This window comes from Chinchilla lanigera, unplaced genomic scaffold (assembly GCF_000276665.1).
Source record: "Chinchilla lanigera isolate Chin_1 unplaced genomic scaffold, ChiLan1.0 scaffold00005, whole genome shotgun sequence".
In the NCBI taxonomy this organism is placed as follows: domain Eukaryota; kingdom Metazoa; phylum Chordata; class Mammalia; order Rodentia; family Chinchillidae; genus Chinchilla; species Chinchilla lanigera.
Window position 1 is genome coordinate 2,228,607 of NW_004955406.1, and position 19,284 is coordinate 2,247,890.

The 19,284-nt window shown below is 38.1% G+C and overlaps 1 protein-coding gene across 2 annotated transcripts in view; it reads left to right on the forward strand.

Annotated features, from left to right (window-relative positions):
* Ush2a (Usher syndrome 2A (autosomal recessive, mild)) overlaps positions 1–19,284 on the forward strand; it is a gene marked incomplete in the record, with an annotated part of 661,834 nt that overhangs the window by 390,776 nt on the left and 251,774 nt on the right. For both annotated transcript variants that reach the window (XM_013519932.1, XM_013519934.1), the window contains 1 exon segment: positions 11,458–11,634. In XM_013519932.1, coding sequence (XP_013375386.1) covers positions 11,458–11,634 — 177 coding nt within the window.

Here is a 19,284-nt window from a genome sequence, read left to right on the forward strand (position 1 = left end):
AAAGGGTTAAATAGTACCAATTCATTACCACTCACAAAAGGATTTATTTTGTTCCCATAAATCAGTTTTATTCCACATTTTTATTATTCCCTTGGGTGAACTACTCCAATTGAAATCAATACAAGTGCAAGTGACACAATCAATCTAGATATTTGATTATGGATTGGAGATCCCCGGGTCTGCTTTTCAGCCAGTTTCTCTCTGATCATCTCTCTGAAGAACTGAATATTTTTATTGGCACCTGTGAATTATGAACATGTTTAAAAAGCATATAATAATCTTCATCTGGATACTGATCATGGAAACCCAAAGAATGAGCAAGCATTAAAAGATAAAGACTTAAAATATGTAGCTAGAGCATTATTAATCTGTTCAAATTTCTCAATATTTTTCTTAAGGTAGAGTCAAGTTTTAAAATAACTTCATTCTTCCTCTTAACAAAAGGCTATTAATACAAGGGTCAGCTCTGAGCTTCGTTCTGAGGGTGCTGTTAGGTAAGTGACTAACGATTTCCCTTGACAAAGGGGATATCTGTTTCCACATATCTATTTTAGAGCTGAGTCACACCAATTGATTTAGGTTAACAACACGAAAACAGTTGGGGTGGATAAAATGTCTTTGAAAGCATCCAGGCTGCTTCTTTTCATTTCTATAATTATCCAAACTGGAAAGACACCATCTGGGAGATCTAAAAGGAGAAAGCCAGTTCAACTTTAAATTAGAGAACAAAATTGATTAAGGTGTTGCTCAAGAGGCCAACATTTATATATCAGAGTCTCTTCGCTTTACAAACAAATTTATATCTTATGACCCTTTACATATTGAATGCTTATTTGGGGATTCGTGGTTCCACATTACAGTTCTCTTGCCTCAGCCTCCAGCCACCTGTTCTTGGTTCCTAAGCCAGATTTTTGCATAAGCACAATTAAACCACACATTAACCTATGTCTTCCTATTTAGAATGAGGCAATAGTTGGTGCACTGATCTGATTCTGTCCTTACAATAAATTCCAAAGCACTATTAACACTGTAAGGGCTACTTTTGACAAATACTTTGGCTGTGGTAACCATTTATTATTTTCCACATGTGAATATGTTTCATGCTTTGAGCTGGCTAGCTACTTCTGATTCTCTGCTGGAAGGCACATAGTATGAATGTTTCAAAAAGTCTTTCAGAAGTGATGGAAATCATGTACCAATCCTTCTTTCACCTGATGAGTCATTAATTAGTGTTTAGTTGCTCTTGTTAAGTCTTTAGGACAGCAGCTAACACTACTGTACAAGCACTACCCTTGGGTTTCCATTGGGCAATCCTTGGGCATGAGAACCGAGAGCACTGCCTATAATGTATTTTCTTCCTGCTTCTTTCCTCCTCAGTAGTCTGCATTTATAATTGCCAAATAATGAAAAACACTCAAAACATTTTTGAAGGTATGGTGCAGTGACATAATGCAGAGCTTTTCCCATATGCCCTGTTCCAGTTCTTAGGGTTTACAGAGAGAATTGACTCGGAAATCGGAAACGATCTCCTTTGTTCAGGAAGGATACCATTTTTAAGAGGTAATCTCTGTACTCATTTAATTCACAAGCTGGCAATTATTTTCTTCAAGGGGCCAGAGAGCAAACATTTTAGGCCTTGCCGGCCATATGATCTCTGCTCTAACGACTGCATTCTGCAGTTGTAGCAGGACAATGCTGCAAAGCATAAGCGGCTTTGTTCAAATTAAACTTTTATTTATAAAAATCAGCAGCTGGTCAGATTTTGCCAACAGGGTATAGTCTGTGAATCTCTGATTTTATTATCATTTGCTTCTAAGTTTAAATGGAATTTGATTACTTTCCTGTGGTATTTGAACCCTATCATGATTCTTTTGAGTTTATACCCATTATGAAAGCTGATTTGAGAATTCTACGACTGAGCCACCCAAGCACCTGAAAGCTGATTTGAAACTCATGTAATATAAAAATTAACATCTGTAAAACTCCCATTGCCTATAAATACCTAACAAGTGAACATCATTTCAGATCTTTCTCAATTCATAGGCGGTTTCTCATAAGTAAATAAAGAAATTAGTTAGACTAATGTGGGTGAAGATGAATTACAGCAAAGGAATTCAAAAGTGTGCAAAGTTGTTCAGAAACCTGGGAAGCTGTGTATGCGCAGGAACCATAAATAGCCCCAACTTATTGTGTGGCTTAGGTGAGGGACATAGGACATTGTTTCCCCCACTAGAAGCAGGGATACCACTCCAGCAACCTGGACAATCACAGCTCTCTTTCTGGATTCTCAACAATTCTAGAAACATCTAGAATAATCCCTGGTGGACCCCAAGCCATTGTCTTGCTGCATCAAGCTTTGGAGTGTCCAGGTAGAAGTATGAGATGCTCAATGCCCACAAGAACTTCAGCCTCAGGACCTTCAGGACCTTTCTTTTAACGCCCCCAAAATAAATTATATGTCCAATCATTTTTTCTGCAATCTCTCATTCTGTGATTGTAACAATGTCATCATCATTTTTGTGTATGGATTATGATTCTCTCAGGACTCTTCATCTTGCCATTGAAATTTTAGCAAGTGTATCCAGTTCTTAGTTCTTCCTAAAATGATTATTAAATAGTCAGTACTTTTAACATTTCCAATGTGCTTTTCAAGCTATGTAAGATCTTAATTTCTCTTACAGCATATACATTATTTCCCTCCAGGGTACAAAGTTCTTTAGTCTCTCTTATGTTGGATTCCTTTCCTTTCCTTTTGGCTGTATAGCTACATATTAAGTATGGTCTTTCTTCCTTCAGATTCATCTCACTAGCCTTGGATGGCCAGCTCTGTCCAGACCACAAGTGTTCTGAACTTTGCCTACTTCTTTTGTTTCTGGTGCTACTTTAGTCTTCTCTCAAGCTGGACTCTGAGGACTGGGTATTCTGCTTAAAGCAGTCATCTGTTCCCTGGGGAGATGAGAGTGAAACAGATTAAGGAGGCATGTGCTGGGCAGAACCCTTACCCTCTCCCATCGGACCAGCAGCTCCTTCTGCAGATCACATGATGCTCCCCGGGACTCAGGTCACCATGATGCTCCCCAGATACCGGTCCAACCTGCTCTTCCTGCTCAGCTCAACCTTCCTCCAGTCAGGAGGATTAGAGGTTTCCAGGACTTTCCTTGGTTTACATCTCTTCCTCTGTGAGCAGTTTGGAACTGTGCTCCTCTGAGAAGGAATCCACCATGTCTTCCTTCTGCTAGTCAGCCTTTGTCTACTTCAGATCCTTTAAGTTGTTTTGGTTAGTGGTACAATGTTATTCTCCTAGCTTGTTTCCATTTCATTAGCTATTCTGAAAGGGCAATTTTGTGATACTACTGCATTTATGCACTTTTCTCCCCAAACAATAACTTTTGAGGATTCATAATTTATTCCCAAATCTCTTCCCAGCAAGTTGATGAATGTCCTGTTTAGAAAGTGTACACGCACGCTGTAAGATGCAGCGGGTTACCTCCAGCCCTTGGTATCCATGCTCTGATGTAATCCCTTCCCCCGGGCATGACTGAAGCCTGCGACTTGCTTCTCATCAGTAGAACATGACAAAGGTTGGTGGGATGTCACCTTCACGAGATAACTGTATGAAAACTGTAACCCATCTAAAGCAAGTGGCCTTCTGGAGTGAGCCTCATGGGGGAAGAAATGAGGGCAGACTCCAGCGAACAGGCCTCTAACAGCTGGTGGCAGCTGTGGCTACTGTCCTGCAGGGAACAAAATGTTGGCAAGTGTCATGGAAGGGGACCCATCCTCGCTGGAGCCTTGAGTGGGACTTCAGGCCAGGCCAGCACTTTGCACCTTTCTGAGACCCTGAACAGAGGACCCATACACTGTGCCAATCTCCTGACCTTCAGAAACTGTGAAGTCAGGCTGTGATACGCTAAGTTGGTGGTGCTACCCTGACCTCTCAGTACATAACTGGAGCAGCATGACTGTAGCAAAGAACGCAGGTAGAAGCCACCAGCAAAATGACATCATTCCCACCCAGATACTGTACTTCCAAAGTGGTTGCTGTCCCTCAACAAAGAAACAATCTCAAATATAATCCCAGCAGCGAAAAGAACATTCTAAACATTTCATTAAAGGACGCATGGTGTTTAGTGAGGGATCCACCAGGGCTCTGGAAGAAGGTCTTTGCTGGTCATAAAACAGTCATATTCAAGTCGAGCATTTAGTTTGGAAGGTGGGGACCACTTTCCAAGGGAGCACATTTGCCCAAATACTTCTTAGCTGATGGAGATGAAAGTAATCAGTAGTTTATTCACTGGGAGAAAAAGTTGTTTGCCCAAGGGGAGAGGAATAAGTCAAAATAGAAAACTAAATCTGACATTGAAGGTTACAGCATGGCTGATGAAATGGATTGCATTTCACTAATCTCTACACACACACACACACACATACACACACACAAATTTATATTTACATACTGAGCAGAGGATAGAGATTTTACATATTCCTCTGCTCTATGATTCTTTTCCAATGTTAATGAAATAAAATCTACTTTAAAATATCTGACTGTGGTGCATAGAACATACTTAAAAGAAATCATGCTACAAAGGATTTTTTTTAAATGACCTAAAATATTCTTAAGGGTGAATGTGCACCATTAGGTATACTCTTACCCACGTGCTAAGAAAGAACCCACACTGAACCAAACAAAAACATCTGAGTATCCCCAGCACTGTGACCCCCTCACATGAGCATACTCTGGGTCAGTATTTTCAAAGCACCTTCTAGTGGCTGATGAAAGATTCTTATTCCTGGAAGTACAACTGTCACTCTAGCATGTTTACCAATTTAAAGTGGAATCAAGAAAATTTTGCTTTTACTACATGACAACTAATTAAAACCACTTTTAGAGTAATTACAGTAATGGTAAGAAGTATAATGCCTTAATAAAAAACTTCTCAGAGGAATAACTGGTTCATGGCTGGTTCTTTCTTCCTCTTTTAAAATGTTCATGAAAAAAAGCTATGTTGATATATATATATATATATATATATATATCAACAAATACTTTGTATAGTACTAAAAGCTTAAGGCCATGTCAAAAGTTCCTTTGTCACTATATTAATTACAAAATAAATAAAGACCTAGCACCTTCCAGAGTCCTACAATTCAGAGATCTATGGGAATGATGAGATTTGAAGGACATACTTGCTTTGTAGTTAAAATAATTGTAAGTATGGTGATATCTTTATGACAAATTTATAAGAGTAGCTTAGATGTTAATCTGTGCCATCTAGAGTGAGCCAGCATCCTTAGCTCGCAGGAAAAGCCTGCCTTGCCTCTTTGCCCTGATCCATATTGGATAGTGTCTTTGTGTTTTGGTGTTGGCAGAATTCTGTGAGAGTGACATGAAGCCAAACAACTCTAAAACTGAGATCTCAATACAAGGAAAACGTAGTTTGTTTGGCTTTCTTTTTTTTCCAGCAAGAAGCGGGGAAATTAGTTAATACGTTTTCTACCATAAGGTGTAATTGGATTCAGAAAAACGCTAACTTAAAGCCAGACCAGGTCTGACATATAAAATCCTCACAAGGTAACAAGAATCAGTTTGGTTTGTTCGCTGTCATTTCTCATTGTAATCTTTGTCATGAGAATGGATTCATGTTGTGCCATTTTCTATTCTTGTTACAATCTTTGTCACATGAATAAGATATCAGGATGTTAATGCGTGGCATACAGGATTCTGTGTGTGATGATACCGTGCAGGACTACGCTGACCTTTGCAGTATTATGTATTCTGATTGGTGGTTCATTTCACCTCTTTCCCACAAGTTAATAAGGCCGTAAAAAGAAGAGAAGTGCAATAGCCAGCCAGTCAAATTATAGAATATTGAAAAGGTCAGAGCAGTACAGCACAGAGGAAAAAAATTATGGAATATATGGTGCATTAAGATTCTTGTGACAATGATTCTAACAAGAATGGGATAAGATACCCGTTTATGTTATTTCAATCAAGAGAGTCTCGTAGGAGGGCGTTCCCAGGACGGCAGTCATGTATGCATTCTCGCATCACACAAGGGAAACTACACACTGACATGGGGTTTTACTCTCAGAAAGTAAGTGCATGGTTAATACCTGCTATTCTGCAAGTAAGGGCAGGAAAAAATAAGATTTTTACTTCAGAAAATGGGCATTGATGTCATTAACATTTTAACGATACTTGAGGTTCGAAGCTGAGGGATTCCATACCCGTGAAATCTATTGGCCACGTGAAATTTACTTTGGCTATTTCTCCATGGAACACATTTTTCTTCAAAATAAAGTGCGAAGGTAGGAACTGAAGGACTGAATGCTTTTGAAGACCCTTGGGAGGATGGGATGTCCTGAAATAGTAGTGGAGAGTTTCTTTCTAAATGTGTGCATGATGCATACAAAGTTTGTTTCCTCCTTGGGATGTGTGATCTTGGCCCATGCATGATGCACTCTTCCTCTCCCCACACCCCGACTGATAGGAGCAGGCTGGTGGTGAGGAGACGGAAAGAAGACACCTAACTCAGAAATCCTGAAGCTCCTGTTCTCAGATGTGCAACAGGGATTCGTCATTTTGAAAATTGTTTTTGTGAATATTTTAAAATTTCTCCTGGAACAGCTCTGTTAGATTCTGTAGTTTGTAGAGACAGATCCAATTTAAATGTCAGGTTTTACTCTCTTTGGATGCATTATTTCACTAATAGAGCAAACATTTTACAACCCATTTCTGGACTGCACAGACTTCACCAGCCAGTGTGCCAGATATGATCTAGTTACTTTTAAAAATAGAAGAAATGAATTCTGTTCATTATTTTAAGACCAGGAAAACTGCATGAGTAGTTCTCAATGTTTATGGTGAGGAAGAAAGCTCACACACCGACTGTGGGGTTCTGCCTTCTAATGTTCTCATTGAGAAGGTCTGTGGTCAACTCAGGCAGGGTGCTGCTTAGCAGACTGTCCCTGGTGACCCTGCTTCAGTGCACCCCGGAATGTTTGTAGAGATAACCCACTTCCACAAAGGGTTTAGCGCCGTCCTGGGGCTGACCCCTGCCGGCTCAGACTAAGCCAAGGCATGGATGCAGAGAGTTAACTAAACATCCCAGCACCTGGGGGTGCAGGGGTCAGAGGAGCTGCAGTTTCAGAACACAGAGCCTGAAGTAGACCTACATGTCCACTTATACTCACAGACAGGGAGGGAGCAGAGGGTGACCAGGAGGAATGGCCGCCTGTGATGGGAAATGTTTATCAATCCCACATTTTCTAGCTGGATTTGTGAGACTGAGCATTTTCCAGTTCATTGGAAACAAAACTTAGGCAGTAAAAATTGGTAAAGCACAACCCGGTCAAGAAGGGCACCCTGAGGATTTGCATGTAAGAATCCATCTCCAGGGTCTAGGAGCTCATATTGGAGCAGGGCAAAGGGAGAAAGGGGGTGGGTGAGGTGGGGGAGAGAAACAATCCATGGCCCCTCCTCTTGCTTTTGAATCTGGGGGCTTTTGAGCTCTGTTGAGAGCTGAAACTGTCATTTTACTCTGTCTCTGAATTGAGCTGTTTCTCAGCGGAGGTGAGAACTTAGACTCACTCGACTGTGTAGCCCGTGCAGATACACATGTTCTTTTTTGAGCTGAGCAAAATGGTTATATAATTGCATACTTCTCATAATTATTGAGTAATTATACACTTCTTATAATTACTGAGTAATCATTGTTCTGTAACTAGAACTTAATGTTACAACTAATTGTATAATCACATGTATTAATTTTGTTATCTGGGAAACTTAGAATAAAGTGGTACTTAATATAGTTCCCCCGTCATGCCATTTCCAGAGCAGCCAGTTGTATTTGTTTTGCATCTCAAATTTTGCTTCAAAAATAAATAAACAAAATGCAGGGTAAAAAAAAAAAAACCCTTCTTTGATACTATAGAAATAGGTTCTTACTCATTGGCCTTATATTGGTAGCTGGCTAGAAATTTGTAAACTGAAGTTCTTATGGCTTCAGTGTAGAATTCTTGCTATTGATTTGCGATTTTGAATCTTTGTAAGATGTGCTCAGTTATGCTCTGGCCCAGGCGATGGAGCACCTGCTGGCTCTCTGCTAGTAAGCTGACCTTTTCAAAATTTTACAACCAAGCTCATAACAATGCCAGCAGTTGTTGCAGCTGCAGCTGAAAAAGCTTCCAAAGAGCAAGGTATGGGGAGCACTGGAGAAGGTCCTCTGACACCGAGCATATATCTGTTCTCAGACAATGGCGAGAAAAGGCTCACAGTTAATTGTTTTTTACTTTTATGAGTACATTTGCAGTGCATATGGATTACGTCCAGTGCGGGGCATAGGGACACAGCACATCTTAACTGTCATTGCTGCCTTTCCCCTCTCTTTATCACAATACGCTTTCCATTTACCAGAGATCTATCTCCCTATTTCCTGCCATCTTCCCTTTCTTTAGCTCTTTAAATTATTTACTTATGTTTTCTTACATTTTCTCATGGAAGAAGTTATTAGATATTTAAACTTATGTGGCTAATTTATTTCACTTAATATTATTCTTTTGTGTGTGGTACGGGGAATCGAACTCATGACCTCGCACTTGCCAGGTAGCTTGCTGTACCACTGAGCTATATCCCCACACACTTACTTAACACTATAGTCTCAAGGTGCATCCATTTTCCTACAAACAACTCAAATTTATCCTTCCTTATGGTAGAGTAGTACTCCATTGTGTATAAATGCTACATTTTCTTTATCCATTTAATTGTTGATGAACACACAGTCTGCTTCCAAGATTTAGTTAATTTGACTTATGCTGCTATAAACATTGGTACTCATGGATTACTTAATAGGATGTCTTTAACTCTTTTGGGAAGATACCTAGGGAAATAGCTAGGTTGAATGGCATTTCTAATTTTAGTTTTTTGAAAAATAATTGTGATCAGATTTTTTCAGTGCAGAACTGTTTCACACACATTGAAAATCTTCTCACTACATAAGCAAAATGCTCCTTTCATATAGCTGGAGTTCAAAAATGTTGAATCAAATTCACTAGTCACGTAGATCCTACAAAGCTCTACCTCAGACTTCAGAACTTCTTGCCGATATGAGTTTGTGTATATAGGAGTACATTAACTATTCCATTTTAGGACCTGGAAATCACTAAGCTATGCATACTTCTTATCTGTCTTTACTGTAACTCAATAAAAGTTATTATTCCCATCTTCTAACCCGTAAGTACCATTTATTTCCTTTAAAATAAAGCACTTCTTTGGATTTGCCAATTTTGTCTACACTAATAAATTATTTGATGCTACTAGAAATTTGTTTCCGATCATGGAAAATACATTCCTGAGTATTTGCAGCAATAAAAATTTTAGCTACTTCCTCTATCCCAATATATTGTATATTTTTAAATTTCTGTCTGCTTTACCTACACTTCATGAAAATGGTCATGTCATAACTAGCTAGCAGGCATACTTCTGCATTATTTGAACTTCACTGATTTCAGAGTTTGAAATATAATCTGATGGGACAATGGCATGATGGTAGTAGATGACATTAGTGTTGTTTTGCTAATTTAAAAAACAGAATTTTGATTAATAATATAGTAGTTTGGGGAGGTGAAGAATTTGAGAGTAGGTAATTGCTATAGAGAAAATAAAATGCAGGGTGAGTACTTCCTAAGCAGTTACTAATTCTAAATGTTTTTCTGGAACGTATCACTTGTATGGGTCACAACAAAAATGATGGCATGGTTCCCAGTTATTTTGATCACTGTGATGATTGAGTGATTAATGCCAACCCACATAACATTTTGTTGACAAAGTAATAAAATGAGAATATGTGTGTTGGTGGAATATATATGTTGTCTCTTAGGGTGATGCTGCTATATTTCTATTTAGTATATGAAGGAACCCAAGAAAGTATGCTAGGTAAGGAAATTATCTCACTTAACTCACAATAACACTGCATTTTGATTTTTACTTCCAGTTCACAGTTGAAGAACTAGAGGTTCTGAAATACTGACTAACTTACCAAGAGATGCATTCTGAAAAATACAAAGACAGGTCCAAATGCAGCTCTCCAACCACCAAACTTATGTCCCTTCCTTCTTACTATATACTAATCCGTGTCAAAATGCATTTTGTAAATATTGCAACCATTAAAATTTCTCTACTGTACAGGGCAAGATCACTTTTAGTATGTGGTCATCTTTTACTTTTAGTCATTTAGTCAATAAAGATTATATCAGTGTTTGGAGATCTCAGAATATGCTTGTTTTTTCCCTTGAAGTCTGGTATGTCATGTTTTTCTATTCATTTTCCTGTATCTGCAGAATTTGTAGGAAAGAAGAAACGTTCACACAATAAAAAGTGTTTGGTAAAGGAAGAAAGTCTACTTGAAGTTGATTTTGATATTCTTGATGGTCATTTTTTCTGTTTTTACAGAATAATTACAATGCATTCTAATATTTAACTAAAGTTAAGCAATATTTTGAAAAGGTTACCTCATGTAAATTATTCAGGAAAGTATTAAAGTAGAAAATGCAATGAATGTAACAGTTTTTAATGGGAATCCTTTTCTTATTATGACCCAAATTTCTAGTTCCTTTTAACTTTGAATGGAGATGGGTGTTGTGATGGGAGTGAGGCGGTGACTGGGCAGGGATGTCTGCCTGTGTTCTAGTAGCGCTGAGACTTGGGAAGGGGCTTACGGCCCCTGAGAAAAGACCAGGCAGTGGGGTGTAGTCAGGATGTATTGGAAGTGATTATTTAAAAAGCCAGGCACCTTTGCATTTCCCATGCACCCCCATAACAGATCTTTACATCAAAGAGAATACATTTACCTCCAAAACCCAGCTGCTTTTTAAAATATTCTGATCAAATCTAACTTAAAGGAGCATTAAGTGAAAAGAAGCCCTACCTCTGTCATGTACAATGAGGACAAAATACCACAGCTGATGATCTATAAACTATCAGGCATATATCTAAGTGTGCTACTTATATCCACAAACCATCCCAATAGGATGGACATGTGTTATTTTCTTCTGTCTGTACACCAAAGAATATTCATAGACTAATAAAAATCCTCAAAGAAATTAAGCAGTTCATCAAATGATTAATTTAAAGATCTGCAATATTTTGACTAACGTAGACGATATTTGTGATATGCCTTTATGTTATCACTGAATAGCAGTCAAGTTCTTTTGGTCACTGTGATACACAAGTTGGAGATGGTAACACAGGTAACCTTTTGTTCACAAGGTGGTAGAACAAACGTCCTATGCACATGGATGGAGCATGCACCTTGCGTTTTAGGGTAACACCATTGTAATTCTACTTAGTATATATAGTATATTCAGGAATCCAAGAAAATATTCATATAATAGCAAATAATAGCAGGAAATAGCCCATCTATCCACACTAATGTTAATAAACTTCTGTTTAACCAGCAGGAAATAATTACACCCTTCTGAATGGCACAAAACTAATGCACAGCAGTGGAGAAGCCAACCTTTGGGTGCCCATCGTTGGACTGGTCCCTTTCAGTAACTACACTGTACAAGTGAATGCGTCCAACAGCCGAGGCAGCTTGGTCAGTGACCCTGTGACCATTGCAATGCCTCCTGGGGGTGAGTCTATGAAAAATGCTGTCTCCTTAATTTTATATGAATGCCCTAGAACCAAGTCTCCATTGAACACCTTGTTTATTGTTGGATTTAATTTCTATTTTTAGAACTCAAAGGCTCAATTGTATTTCTGGTTGCTGGGTGGTTTGGTTTGGTTTCATTAAGATGCTTTTATTGATGTTCTTTTACTGTCTTGGTGCAATCGCTTTCACCTCGTGCTGTGTGTATACATGGGCTGTATCCACAGGCCCATGTATCTCTGGCTCTCTGCGTGTTAAGAAAATTGGAAAAGCCTGCTTTTTTTAAGGCATCTCTTACATTCAAAGTTTATATTCTTGACATTTCAGCTTTGGTTTTCTACTGTCAATGGTTCTTCTTTCTTGTTCTCTCAAGAGCTATTTTAGATGTCTACTTAAGTCTTTCCATTTCATGCAAAGGAGAGTGTGCAGTAGGAAAACTTTGCTCATACCTCTGCATAAACACCCAGAGACTCCACATCATACTGATTATGCCCTGCTAGTGTTGCTTTCCTGTGTGAAATGTTGTACAGTCTGGATATTTTATTATTTTATTTTATTCTATTCTATTAAAATTGAGCGAGCTCATTGAACATGCTCACAATTACCATTACTTTTATCTGCAGTCAACTCCACTCTTGTCCTAATTGTGGGAAGCAACTGCTAGGAAGAAAACTCTCCTTCAGGTTGGTACATGTGGGCTTTGAACCTGAGAAGTTGCCTCTGTGCTCAGGAATGCACGCCTTCACAGACTACCCCAGGGGAAGGGCCCCAGGAAACCCAGTGTCTGCCCTGCAGCCAGACCTCTGGGCCTTGGCTTGCTGTAGGCGAGGGAAGAATGTTCTGATGTTGTCATCAGCGATCTGAGCACAGGGGTTTGAGAGCTGCAAGTGCCACATCGGTGGAGAAGGATGACTTTGCATTGTGTGTGGAACCTCTTTCCCCAGGAAAGGACATCTTACCTTTTGTGACATAAGAACTCTGCCCTCTTCTTCCCTTCATGACTTTATAAAAGGCAGTGACTGTGTTCACCAAAACACTTGAAACTAGACAACAGAAGCCACACTGTCCGAGAAAAGGACACGTAAAAGAGATGTTTTAGGGCTGATCCATGTGGGTTAATATTATATTTCATGAACTAGCAATTAATAAGGGAATTGAATTGAGGTAGGTGTTCATTTAAAAATCAAGACCAAATTACAATACAAAACAAAACAAAACAAAACCAAAAAGGGAAACTGTAGATAACTGTATCTCCATTATTCACTCTAGTCCACTTGCTGGAAATGCTAGGAAATTGCACTGACTCTTAATCCTTAGTAGTCAATATATTTTATACATATTTAGAAATTGAAGAATGATCAGTGATTCTGTGGAGATTAAAGTTGCACAGTAATAAAACCTTCTTCATAGGATACATGGACTACTTCATGATTTATATATTTATTCTGTGGCATTTACATTGATTTAGATAATTTCTAATTCATCCAAATTCATAAAATAGATCCATTTTAATTAATTATTCATGTATTTAAGACTATATGGCTTAATTTGCATATTATATATATATAAAATATATATGTTATGGTGTGAGTCATCATATATATTTTTTCAATTAAAAATAGCAAGCACCCCTTGGTAATTCAACGCATGCTGTGGATATGCCCGTTAGTTAAGGGTCAAACAGTGGAACCAGGAAGGAATGAACTCCTGTTTCAGGGTGATGTGACAGAGCAGAAGGAAGCTGAGAACCGGCTCATCTCACCCTTGCACTGCACACACTCACCTGTGTCCTTACTGTGACCCTCTGCAGGGCCGACTCTCCAGGCCGTGCGCTCGTTTCTCCGCTGAACTCACACATGCAGAATTTGGGAAATGGTCCTTCACCAAAAGAGGAAGCACTTCTTTAAAGATAGTCAGAGATTTGCTCAAGTTTGTACCAGCCATCAGGAAATACTTTCTTTCATCCTTATATTGTTGTTGATTACAATTAGGAAACTTATAGCTTTGAAATTATCTTTTTTATGACCTTGTGGCAGTTTAAAGGTGATAGCTCATTGATTAAATAGGTTTTAGTTCATGCTTCCTTTTACTTAATGATCTGAAAACATATTATCCTGATTTACACATAAAAATCATGCCAAAAAGCATGTGGCATTCACTGGAATATGTGTGTTTAAGTAGAATTAAATTAGTACTGAGAGTTATTAAAGAACTCTTCCATGCCTCTGTCCAGTGAACTGTGTTTCATACTGAAATAAATAACAAATGAACCGATGTACAGAAGCGAACCAATTTATGGGCAGAGGAGCTTCCATAAGCTATTTATTTTTTCATTATATTTGGATTGTTATCATTATTGCTACTTTCTTGATTTTACTGTTAGATGCCTTTTATGGTGAAGTTGAGTTCCTAGTGTCTTTCAATGCTAGATTATGCAAAGTTTGTAATGAGAACATCTTTAGCTCTGTTTGTCTCTCAATATAGATTAAAAACATACTAGTAGAAGGTTTGGGCAAAAACAAAATACTAGCTTCTTTCTTTATCCAATTTCTGCTATCAAACATGGTCTGGTAAACCCCTTGTACCCTTCTGGTCTGGTGAAATCCAACTTATTTTTTAGGTCCATCAGAAAGATATCTCTGGCCAACCAAGGCTGAAATATGGTCTGTGTCCTGGAGTATGATCATATTGTACAGAAGTTGCCTGTTTCATTTGACCATCACTGTTGCTGACTATAAGATCCTGCTGCTGAGGCTATTTCTTACTCACATTTTTGTCTTCAGTGCCTAGACAAAAATCTGACACATCATAGGTGCATAAAGAATAATTGGCGAGAGAATGAATAAATAAACCAGTCAAGATAGTTTAATTGCTAGTTCTACATTGTAAGCTTATCATTGCTGAGTTCTGCACAGGGTTCCTGTCTAGCTAGGCTAGATTATATTGTAGTCAGCTGCAAAAATGGAACATTCTCTGTGGTCTAAAGTAAGAAAGCTATGGTGGTATAGATTTAATTACAGCCCTGACTCCCAGGAGGGCAAGAGCATTGGGGGTAAAAAATATTCTCAGATTTCATCAACTCTACACTCTGATTTTTTCCCATATTGGCTGCTTTTGCTCAGATGAATAGTTCTGAGTTTATGCAGGAATCTGAAAAAAGAAGTAAGGGATCATGTTGTAAGGAGTTTTACCAGGGTACATCATCTCTTTGTTGGATAGGTACAAAACATCCCATTTGCTTGGAGCTACGTATGTTTTGCTAATAGTGAAAATATCTAACTAAAAGCATGATACATCCATATTATTTGAAGATACAAATTAAAGCAAGCAAGATCATGCTACCAATTTCTCAGCATATACATGTACAGTGGAAAATCACAAGCAGCATGCATTTGTTATTCTAAAATTTCATTTTAAATATTATGTGGGGGACTGCAGAAAAAACCTCCTATTTTCAGTAATGTAGCATATCCTCGCCTATCCTTACGAACTCAGATTTTGGTATTTCTACAATTACTATATTTTAGGTTGTTTATAATAACATAATGTTTATATTTAGCACTAAGATACTCTTAGAGAAGAATATATTTAATCCTTGCTCTTGAATAGCATTATAGTACAGGTTCAAGAGTTGCAGGGAAGGAATTAAAGAAAATAAAAATAGAATCGAAATGTTAATCCATAAATATGAAACTTTCCTATGGCCTTTGCCTCTTCAAGATATGGAGTTACTAATGGGGTTAGGGTTTCAACGCTTAATGGTGCTCAGTGCATTAGTGTTTTGTATGCATGGAATTCAGCATTCAGTGTAATAAGTGGTTGACATTGGTGATGTCCCTTAATTTGCTTAAATCTAATTGGCTCTTTTATCAGTCAAACCTGTATGGATTGGCAATTGATCAGGAAGGGTCAGCCATGACTCTGCATGTAGTTAAACAATGGAGCCACCAGTTACAGGCACCCCTGCATGGTAATCAGCACCAAGGAGCAAATGGGCTTAGAAGAGGAAGGCAAAGAAGCTTAGAAGTTTTGCAGGATCTTCAAGTTCAGAACAAAGGCATTATCGAGTATATAAATTTTAAATACACTGCATTTTGCCTCCAGTCTTAAACCTTTTTTTTTTCCAGATGAACTGAAATCTTGTCTGAAACTGTCTTTGTTACATCAAAGAACTACTCAGAAAGTGAGAAGACACAGCAGAAGCATAAAAGGGCATAGTTTAAAATGATTAGTGACAAATTCCATCCTGATGAGCTAGGAACAGATTTTTTTTATGAAAGTTTTCTATTTTTTCCAAAAGGAATCATTCCCTCCTGTTTATCTTTTCCTGAAGTGCTGTAACTGGGACAGGGAGAGGGACTCGAGCCGCCTGTGTGTGTGTGTGACGTTAATCCACTCTTCAGCTGACAGGAAATGGTTTCTGGCACACACCTTTACAGTGATGAGAATTATTATAATTTATAAACTTTATAAAAAATACTAGGCTTGATCAGAAAATGAAGAATGGAGACACACAAAATGGTGGTGGGGGGGTTGGTGCACAGGGTCTTCTTGAGGCTTTCCTTCTCTGACCCCATTCCCCACCTAACATATCCGTGAAGGAAAAGGAGCGAATGCATTAGGAATGAAACCTTTGGCACGTTATGAAGGCATAGACTTTGATGTTCTAGTAATATGAATTTAAATTCACCTCTTTTACTCCCTGGTTGAGTAACTAGGAGGAAGTCCATGAATATACCAGAGCCTCAGTTTGTTCATCCGTAAAAAAGGCTCGATAGTAATTCTCACCTACCAGAGTTGCCTAGAGAACTTGGAAAAATAATATACTTAAGGTGCTTGGGGTAGAGTTTGTGGCGGTAAACATTCAGTGCTTGCTATCTGCTTTATTCTCTTTTTCTAGTGTATCAGTCAGTTTTCTGTTGCTTTTAACCATGTCTGTAGTTGGGTACTTTATAAAGAAAAGATGTTTACTGAGCTCACAGCTCTGCTGATCTAAGGGCATGTCTCAGCAACGGTGAAGGCTCACTTTTGGCTCTATCAAGGCATGATGGAACTGGCAGGATTGCAAGAACAGCTGGGAGAAGAAGAAGTCATGTAGAAGACTTTGGGAGGCTGAGACAGGACAGTGGCAAGTTTGAGCCCTGCCTAGGCAACTTATCAAGATCCTGTCTCAAAAGAAAGAAATGAAAACTGAAAAAAGAGGTGGGGACATAACTCAGTGGAAAGGCCCTGGGTTCAATCTCTAGCACTGAAAAGAAAGAAAGAAAGAAAGAAAGAAAGAAAGAAAGAAAGAAAGAAAGAAAGAAAGAAAGAAAGAAAGAGAAAGGGCTGGGGATTTAGCTCAGCGGCACAGCACCTGCCTGGCAAGTGTGAGGTCGTGAGTTTAATTCCTGGTACCAAAAAAAAAAAAAAAAAAGAAAGAAAGAAAAAAAGAAAGAAAGGAAGATCCAAATATACATTAAACACAACTTTAATTTTGAACACATATATTTATACACCATTTTTCAAAATAGGTGTTTTAGTTACTTGCCTCATCACTAGGACAAAATACCCACCATGCATAATTTAAAGGAAAAGAGGTTTATTTTGGTGCATGTTTCAGTAGCATGATGGCTCCAAGGCGGAACAGCATGGCAGAAGGGCATGGCGGACAGGAAGCCAGGACGGGAGACACAAACTTCCGGGTAACGCCCTCAGTGACACTCCTCTTCCTACCAGCCTCCTCCTCTTCACAAGTCAGCTACCAGCCTCTGTAATCCAATCACCATCCAAAGATTCCATCTGTAATCATAAGAAGCTGCAGGACTGAGCTGTCTTTCACAAGGGATTGCTTTGCTGTTTATAACTCTAGGGTCTTTATTGCACAAGCCACACCTCTGATGCACAGTTTATGGTTTCCACTTTTTAAATTTTTTTTAAAAAGTAATTAAGCGGGCTGGAGATTTAGCTCAGAGGCACAGCACCTTCCTGGCAAGCACAACGTTGTGAGTTCAATTCCTGGTACCGGAAAACAAACAAAAAAAAAAAAAAAAATTAAGGAAGAGTCTAATTACAGAATCTTTCTAGGTTTTTAATAATTTTCTCAGTTCTTTGGTTATTTTTACTATATTAATATGACAGCATTGTTTTATTAGGTCATAACCCTTTAAATTTTACAAAGCATTTGATTTTCATAGAAACAAATTTCTATTATTTTGCTAGTGTTCATCAGTTCAAGTTACATTTAATGAAGTTACAAAAATTACAGTCAGAAGTACAATCTGACATAACAGTTTTGGGAAATATAGCTGACTTTTGGTGAGTACATAATTCTACTAGTGCTGTAGAAATTTGCCCACAGTGATCAACCATCCATCTCTGTGCATTAGAAAGTAAGAGAAAACCCTTTCAGTAACCTGGCAAATAAGTTAAGAATAGTTGATAAAGAGACTGTCTACTATGTAAGAGAAGATCTTGTGTTGAGGTAGGAGGATGATCCACCCCCAAAAGAGACCACCTGTAAGGAGGGTGGAACAGTGCCACTAAGTTATTCTTATGTTAAAAGAATAACTATAATTGATTATATCTTTTCAGTTGATTAAAAGCTGAGTCAGATTTGGGGCATGGTTGCTCAAGGGAATTTATCTTTCTCCTCCACGTTTTAAAGGAAAGAATTTTTCTAATTTTGATTAAAATTCCTTTCTAATGCCCGAGAGGAATAGACTGTTGGTAGCCCCATTGACCAGCCCAGGGGGATGATATCATTTCATTACCCTATCATCCTTGAGAGAATGTGGTGCCCTTACAAGTTAAAAATCAGGGGGGGACTGAAAGGGAAAAATACAAATGCACAGCCCATGTGACCTTTTACTTCTCTCATGTACTATGGAACTGAAAGCTTTGAAACATTTCTGTGTCTCTTAAAATTTCTACTTAGTAAATATCAAGGTGCTGTTTTTAAAAACTGAAATTATGTGTTTTCTGTTTTTCATTTTCTCTGCAACCACTTTGATTTATTTGTAAAATGTAAGCACAAACTTCAACACGCAGGTGGCCATGGTAGATTTTAAGAAATGAAGGTTTGCAAAAGAGATGGAAGTTAAAAATAAATCGTAGGTTAGAAATTGAAATATACAACAGATTAAGGTGGTGTATTACTTCCTTCAGAGCGTAGAAAGAAAGATGAGATTAACTGCCTTTTATAATGTAGAAGCCACGATGAAGATATAGGATGGCGAGGAGTACCATTCCTTAAAACAACACCATTCTACCAAATAAACAGATGGTTGGCCTTTACCTTTGGTATATTAAAGGCTGCACAATTTATATTACACTCAGTCCATATGAATCTTTAGAATAGTTGTGAATAACATTTTACTTCAATGTATGTCTTCCAAATGTGCTGTTATTTTTCCCCTAGAAAAAAATCAACAAGTCGAAAGTAATAAAGTAGGTGTATTCAACAAATAAAATATATTTAAATTCTAATAAACAGTCTACTTTTGAAAATACATTCACAATCCACTTAGGTAAACCCTTCCTTTCTTTCTATTATGTTGTAAGAGTAGAACCTCAATATTTATGACTCTTAAACAAGCTCTTAAATAGTTTGTTGGAAATACTTGCCTTTTGTTTTTTGGAAATGAGAGTTGAC